The sequence below is a fragment of the Phaethon lepturus genome, unplaced genomic scaffold (assembly GCF_000687285.1).
Source record: "Phaethon lepturus isolate BGI_N335 unplaced genomic scaffold, ASM68728v1 scaffold55292, whole genome shotgun sequence".
Classification (NCBI taxonomy): Eukaryota; Metazoa; Chordata; class Aves; order Phaethontiformes; family Phaethontidae; genus Phaethon; species Phaethon lepturus.
In genome coordinates this window covers 16,767-24,891 of record NW_010523710.1, presented here as the reverse complement: position 1 = coordinate 24,891, position 8,125 = coordinate 16,767, and the positions used below count along the sequence as shown (strand labels likewise).

Here is an 8,125-nt window from a genome sequence, read left to right as displayed (position 1 = left end):
AATATGCTGACAGTATGACAGCTGTTTTGCCTCTGGAAAAAAATTATAGGGAGTTTGCTATGGGCAGTTCAGTCGAATCATCTGATAAAATGCAGCTTGTTCCCTAACCAGCTATCACAGCTTGCTTCCAGGAAGTTCCCTGGAGCTGCAGGTTTGCGTGTACCTTGATAGGTAGCTGCATCTTGCTGTCTATTCAGCTTTAGACCTTGAAAACTCCCTGGCGTCTCAGTCCTGCATTTCTAGATCAGGCCCAGAAATTCCTTGTTATTAGTCTGGTTGTACTTCCATGGTCACTCTCAACAAAAGTTACAGTATCATAACTAACCAGCTAAAGTGCATGAACAATAGTTTCTATTTCCTTTGTAAATATTCTTTATAAATATTATGTCAAATAAAAGGAGATGAAATGAAATAAAAGAAAATCAGAATTCATCACTCATCTTTTCTTTTAAAGGGTTACGAAAACATGATGGGATTGTAGCTCCCTTTCATGGGATTTCTTAACATTATTTTGGGCCAATTTAAAGTGCTGCAAATCAGTGCAGCTCCTTTCAGTGAAACCATGCCAAGTTATACCAATTCAGAATCATGCTTTTTTTAGCAATCCTTATTGTATTTTTAAAAAATAATCCTGTAATTGATAGTTTATGTCACGTGAACATTCAATTGTTTATAACAGAATTAGAACAAATGCATTCTTTTCTTTGACAATTGAATAAAATAATTTAACAAGAGCTTTTATAGTAGAATCAATGTAAGAACCATTAAGAAAGTATTGTTACAACCCTGTACAGTTTCTGTCTTTTTGATTTGTCCAGAGTTTGTTTCCAGGTGATGTCCAACATAAATACTCGCTGTTTGAAAATTGAGAGCACCTGTGGATAGACAAATCCTTTGAAGTCACTTCAGCCCACCATGACCTTCAGTGATTTCTTTGAAACCTTGAGCTGTTCTTCAGTTGGACTGATGGTCATTTCGAAGATGCATTGCAGTAGGTTCAAAAAACTGGAAGAAAAGTTTATAGAGAAATTTAAGCTATGGGTTGTTAACAATAAAGTTAACCAATAAAACTGCCTGATTTCTGTCTCAGGAAACTTAAAATAGAACTGCATGACAAGGGAGAATCTTCTTAGAATTTGATGTTCGTTACCCAGATCATCAAAGCTCAATTGTGAGTATGTATGGCAATGACTGTTTTCTTCTGAACTTTCTTTTTCCAGTGTTTAAATTGAAACATGATGTAACAATACACACTGCAAGCTTTATGAATATTAAAATACAAGCTAAATACTTTTCCAGTTCTTGTTTCTTTCTCTGTTCTTGTTTCTTCCCACTTGATCCATGCATCATAAGAATCTCATCTTCTCCTTCAACATATTATGTAACTCTTTTTCTGCCTTCATACTATGTTCTCTGTGTCCAAATAATACCCAGGATTCAGCACATTTAGCACATTCAGTGGCTTTGTACCTTCCTCTGCTCCCAAACATAATAAGCTGGCCTCTGCTTGTTTTTCTGCAGTTTATCATCAAAACTTTAACATCGTATCCTTCTTTAGTTTGACATCATTCCATGTTTCATTCCATTAAAAACTGCAATATCACATTACATAAAAATATTAAGACAGGTTACTTTAGAATGAAGATGTGTAAGATGTTAGAACAGCATATGCATTGATATGAATGCCATGAATGATATGGCAAAGGTAGACTAAGTACTTGTATTCTTTGCATTAAAAGGGCACTCTTTGCATTCTAAATCAAGCAAATTTTAAAATAAACTAAGCATGCAATTCACCTGCCAAGGTCACTGTCATAATTAGTACTCAGCTCAAGGACTTGACAAGATTTAAAACCAAAAACAAAGCCAAAAAATGCTGTATGACTTTTTCTAATTTGTCAGGCAGGTGTGTTCCGCTTTCAAGAACTTCTCTATTTGAAGAATCTAGACAAATGTGTATTGTATGTATATTGTGTATATCTATGTATAGAGCTTTTTGTGGATGGCAGATATTACAGTACTCTACAGAAGAACATGCACCATAGAAACATGCCTGTTCCATTTTGCATGTATAAATCCTGGGGATGTCACATCTTCAAACCTTGCATCTAAATTAATTACAAACTGACCTTATGTACTGAGGGAGTAAGTCTTAGAGTAATTTTAATGGTTTATTTTTTTCATTTTATAAATGGCACAGTGAGATTGCTATCCTTAAGCAGCTGTCAGCATTACAGTTATAAAACCTTTTGAGAGAAAGGTGGGCTTACCATACAAGTATCAGCATTTTCTGTGGTCTAAAAACTGGAGTATGTTATTTCAACTTTCTTATACACATTCATATACACATTCTTCATACACATTTTCAAGTACTTCTTTTTTTCTACTTTTATGTTGTCCTTTGGTTATATCAGGTTCTAACAGCACGCTGTCTTGCAAAATGCAGGTAGAGAACTATATTAGCTTCATTTCTATACTTTTACCAATCTAACTGTTGTCTGCAATGATACTGCTACTCCACAATACAAACCAGTTTAAATTGAAATATCTTTTATGTATCAAGTTGCATGGTGGATGACTGCTGCTGAATAAGAGTATTTTCCCACTTGTTCCAATGGAGAATAGAAACATTTATTTAAATATTAAGGCCAGAAGATAACTTTATCCCTACCCACATATAAAAAGCATTAATTTGAAGCACTTAATTTCAACCTGGAATATTTTTCAATTTTGTAAATTTTTTTTTCATTCAAAGAATGCTGCTATTTTGCTTTAAAAAGTAACAAAACATTAATTATACAAAGAAAGTTTGCTACTAAACTTCCTGGTTTGTTGAGCTGGACTTGATTCAATATATATAGAAGTACAAAAACAGAGTCCAGTCTAAGATACTCTTGCTATCTGCCCAATCCTGGCTGCTCTGAAAAAATAATATTCAAGTGTTTAAAAGCATACATTTTATTAGAAACACCTTCTTCATTATACAAACTTCCAAATCCTAAAATTTCTGTGTAATTAGCATACTCTTAGTTTACATGCATAGTACGAGAAAGGGTGATTTAACCTGAAGTCTTCCAAAAAGAAAATGATTAAATGGAGGAGGAAGAAAAAGGTACTCCAAGGAGCACCTTTGAAAAGGACTCAAGCCCCAAGGTTCTTATAAATATTATCAGATACAATACACAAGAATGACTTAATTTCTGTAACATATGGCCCATTACTTAAGCCATAAGAAAACTGCTTAGTAGTGCACAGAAATACTACCAAACAGCTTAGGCAAGAGTTCCTTATTTCACACAACTCTGTCATTACATTAACAAGGCTGCTCGTTCTAGCTGATGCTCTGAATCCAGAATATGAAGTAAAAAACAATTCTTGCACTTCCTTCAAAGTCAAAAGAAGAGTCTGGCTGGAAGAGAATGATGAGTTGAAAATTATCTTTGATTCCAGTGCTAATAGCCTGCTTTTACAAACAAATTAATGAAGTGCTTCTTGATTTATTCTATATGCACCATCCTGTTCGGTTTAGGAATCTTCACAATAACAGACTTAGGTGAATGATGTTCTGCACGCCAAACTACACTAATCAAAATCCTAGAAAGGTGCATTGTAAGAAATTGTGCACAGAAAATTTGGTTATTTCAATGAACTGATTAAAATTTTTTTCACATTTTGTTTTTTAAACAAAAGCCAAATTAACTCAAAGAAGTAACTCAAAAAAGAAAAGATAATATACCTGAAATACTGCATAAAATGCACTTTCTAAATGAAATTATATTTCTGAACTGAGTAATACTGTACCAATATTTAATCTTTTGGGCTTGAGCCTGTGACTGAGTTGAACTGGCCTTGAAGCATGCCAGGCTTTGTTCATGTACCTTTTGTATCTCCTCTGCTTGAATGGGAAATTCTTACATATTTTTAATGTATTTTTAAAGCAAAACTAATCCTGATTTTCCTTGAAAAGCAACAGCTGGCAAAGTGACACAACATATTGAGTTAGAAACCTAGCAATGTATATAACAATCATTATTAGTTACAGATGAGTACACAAAGAGGAAAATGTAATATAGGAAGAAGAACTTGATCAACATTTTGCATAATTGTTTACATTCTTCATCATTTGAAACACTCCAGCTGTCAATACTGTTCGGTTTTCTGAATTTCACTGATGGATTTCTGTCATTCCATAAGGCTACTAGAGAACATAATTTCTGAGTTTGTGAGCTTGCAAAAGTTGTCTTTTAAAAATATTTATAGTTGGCACTATGTCCTAGACATAGTTGAGATACTTAAGTATCTAAAAGTAAGTATTTTAAAAGCCTAGTTCTAATATAACTATTAATATGCAAGGTTCAGTGTAAATATTTCATCAGTACCAAGAGAAATGGCAGCTATGTTCCAAATATTTCTATATCCAGAATGTGAACGGTTGAATTAAATCACTGGAGTTATGGCAAGCTATACAAGCTGATGAACTGGCCTCTAAACCGAAGCTGTAATGATTATACAGGAGGTTTTTTGATACTTCCCTTCTTTGATTGAGATAAGTAATTTGCACACATAGTCAATATTTTAATAGCAGGATCAGTAACTCTGGCACAAATGCTAAATTTAGCATTGGGCAGATTTTGAGTGGCCAGGAGTTAGCAGCTGTGACCTCTTGAGAGAGACATCTGCAGGAACATTTGTAAGAGATAGTACCTCCTATCTTCCTGCCCTCCTGTTTTCATATAAGCTACTTGGCAGCACACTCCATCTTTGAGAGACAGCATTTTCCAGGTCATACTAGTAGCAAAAATCAGCAAAATTAGAGGCTAGTAGCCTCTGCTTCAAGCAGAGGCAAGATGCCACCAATCAGCTGATCAGCACTGTCTTGTTACTTTGAACTGCAACATCTCTTGGCTGTCCAAGAGATTTCCCTTGGCCTGCTTTACCTCTAATCTAGGAAATAAAGGTACAATCTGCTCACCACTCATACCAGATTGCCAGACTCTGTTTTTATTGATGTAAGGACTTTGTGCATTCAGTACTGTCTAAATACCATCATTATCTCTCTAGCTGTCCTAAATAAAGCTGAATGTACCAATCATATTGACTGCAGTGTACACTGAGATTCAAAAACTCTATGGCAATGAGGCAAATGAATGTATATTTTACCAAGGAAATGGGACACCATTAGCTGTGTTTAGGCAAAAGAGAAAAATTAGACAATTAAAGCGTTAAAGACTTAAAGTTTAATGACTGCTTGAAAATTATAAGCTAATCACTAACTGATTATTGTAGACATGCTCAATTTGCAGGGCACACATCTCTTCTGGACCTCATGGATCACTCTGATTCAAACAAACTTAAGCAAAGAATTTAGGAGCTTTATCTGCAAAAAACAGTTCAGCTATATGAAGAAAAAACAAAAAATCAGTGTTAAAATGTATAAAAACAGGGAATCTTGATTCACAAACTGTATATTGCAGTTGTCAATTCTTCACACTATGGATAAATGTTTAGAATGAATAATAAACTTTTTGTGGGAGATTGTTATCTTATTACTTCACTGAGCAAACCTTAGGCAATATTAAATTTCTTATCTCCTTGGCTACATTGCTTCAACAGATAATTCTACCATTTCTTGTTGCAGATAGTTAGATTAAGAAATGGAAGATTTAAGATTAATTTGTTTGCTGAGAATGGTGTCATACATTGTCTTACACAATGCATTCTGCTCAGTGCAACATGGCATAGAGATAAGTGTTTACATTTCTCATCTTTAAATAGCCTTTCTGCATTGTACTGAGTGTTACTACTACTGGAAGCCACAGCTGATTTTTTAACAAAAGCTATTATCAGGAACTTTCCTCAGAAAGGACTGACGAACTGGAGTTGCAAGAGTAAATGAACAATTAAAATAATATTGGTCAAGTAAGCACATTACATATTACAAGCAAGTATTCAGAAATTCTATTACTTACTTCCATAGTGTCTTTTGAAAGATAAACAACCCAGTATACCAGGTTGAATCCTGCAAATGCCACTGGAAAGAGGATCCTAGAATACTGGTCTATTTTACTTGTTCCTCCAATAGGTGGTGGTGGTGGTGGTGGGGCTGGTGGAGGAGCAGACACTGGTTGACACTGGGATGCACTATTTGATATTATGCTGGCTTCAGGAGACTGATCTGCCTGAGACATTATGGAGTTTACTCGCTTCTTCAGGTTACAGCTGGAGTCAGAACGCTGTGGAAGAAAAAAGAAAAAGGTGGGGGGAAAAAGGTGATTTTTGGATATAGAGCCTTAGGTTTTGTGCTTATTAGGATTCTCTCCGCCTTTTTACTCAACTTTGATTTATTGCTGCTTCTCTGCTATAGAGCACCATAAGGACATCACAAAAATAATGTAAATATACAGAGGTACATTTGTGGCCTAAAGATCTGCTGTAAAAACATAAAAGAATATGTGTTTTCCATATTTTTAACATGGTAATAAACGGAAGCTACAAGAGAGAAAGAAAAAGAGAAGATGGAGCTAAAAGGAAAAGAAAAGAAGGTAATGATGTATCTAAATTGCAATATAGTGGTATGACTGAAGTTTATGTAGATAGGCATTGAGTTTAAACAAAATAGCACATATGGGCTGGCTCAAGTGTGTGAGCCCATTTGATGAGTTTTGGTAAACACTGAATGGAGTCAAGCTGTCACACTGTTATTAGTCCCCAAACTAGCTGCTGATGAACTAGAAAACTGCCGCACAAAAGGAAATAGACTTTACAGGTGCCGAAGACATGAATGCTAATTTGTCCTGTAGTTTTTTCTAGGATGAAATTTCATTTTCAAATATATCTCGTGATTCCTACAGCAGTTTCATGTATACAACTGAAGACAAATACTCATCCTAACTGTAATGGGACTATTTTTCTTTTCATTTATGGTAAAATGCAACCAAACTATTCTTATATTTTGTGCAATATTCATAGCCAGGTCCAATTACTCTTCAGAAAGCTCTATGGAAACTCCTAAAAATTTGACCAGATGTCAGGAACATTTAGAGTTTACCTCTTAGTTGCTAGGCTGACATGTATATTTATTATGTACACCTGTTTTATTTGTGGCCAAGTTGCCTTTTTTTTAGTTTCACAAGAGTAGAAGTAATAGATTTCTTCCTTGCAGAAATGGCTTAGGAATAGGATCTACCACAGGCTCTAAGGCTGCTCTAATGGATGGCATTTGCCCACTTTCACAGTAGTACCAAATGGGAGGAAATTTTCAAAAACCTTGCTGCTACTGCCACTACCCAGGATTACCATTACTAATGTGGATGCATGGCAGCAGCCATAAGATTTGTCTGATGGCTGAGAAAACACAGAATAATGCCTAGAGTGTCAAGCTGGTTTTTATCTTTTTGATATGTAGTACTCAAGTTTTCTCTTAATAGGGAGCAACAGAAATACCTTAGACTCTAAAAAGCAATACTAACATACGACATTTTAGTTGAGATTGAGGCTAAAGCTTTATCAGTAAAGGATTACAAAACTTATTTCCAGATTATTGATGAAAAATCTTGTGCAAAAAATTGCCCAACATATGCAGCTATTCTTGGGTTTGAATAAGCAGCTTTTTTGGTCAGCAGAACTAGATGACCAAATGACTGACACTGATGAGGAAAGTCTTAGACAACGTAAATAACTTGCAATACAACAGCATATATATCTATTGTGAAATGGAATAGTAACAATTGAATGGTTTTAAGCTAACAGAATTCTGTTAGATATGCAATTTCTAAAGTAATTCTTTGGGATTGATTTAGTGACAATCATTCATTTAAATGTAGCCCACCGTCAGCATTTTGCGGAATTATCTTGCAGGATTTCTATGCATGGAAACAGATTTTAGTAAATCAGATAAATGACTGGGTCATTAAAAGGAAAAGAAGCATTTTCTGAAATACATTGCCTATATTTGTACTTGGGCCACAATTTCTAGATAAAGGACTAACCTAGCACACCTGGTATGTGATGTATGACTTAAAATAGAGTTATAACAGGAATTGTCGTTTTAGTGTTCATTGTTACTGCCAGAGTATCAGAACAAATGATGTTGCTACAACATGATGCCAAGTTCTGCTCATGGATG

The 8,125-nt window shown here is 34.9% G+C and overlaps 1 protein-coding gene across 1 annotated transcript in view; it reads right to left on the bottom strand.

The window, feature by feature from the left end:
• Window positions 1-890: 890 nt before the first annotated feature.
• GABRA6 (gamma-aminobutyric acid (GABA) A receptor, alpha 6) overlaps window positions 891-8,125 on the bottom strand; it is a 23,912-nt gene continuing 16,677 nt past the window's right edge. Inside the window, exons 7-8 of the mRNA XM_010282174.1 lie at window positions 5,970-6,233; window positions 891-1,005 (exon numbers count right to left, since the gene is read on the bottom strand). Of these exons, the coding sequence (XP_010280476.1) occupies window positions 955-1,005; window positions 5,970-6,233 (315 nt within the window). The 3' untranslated portion in view covers window positions 891-954. The remainder of the gene's footprint in view (window positions 1,006-5,969; window positions 6,234-8,125) is intronic.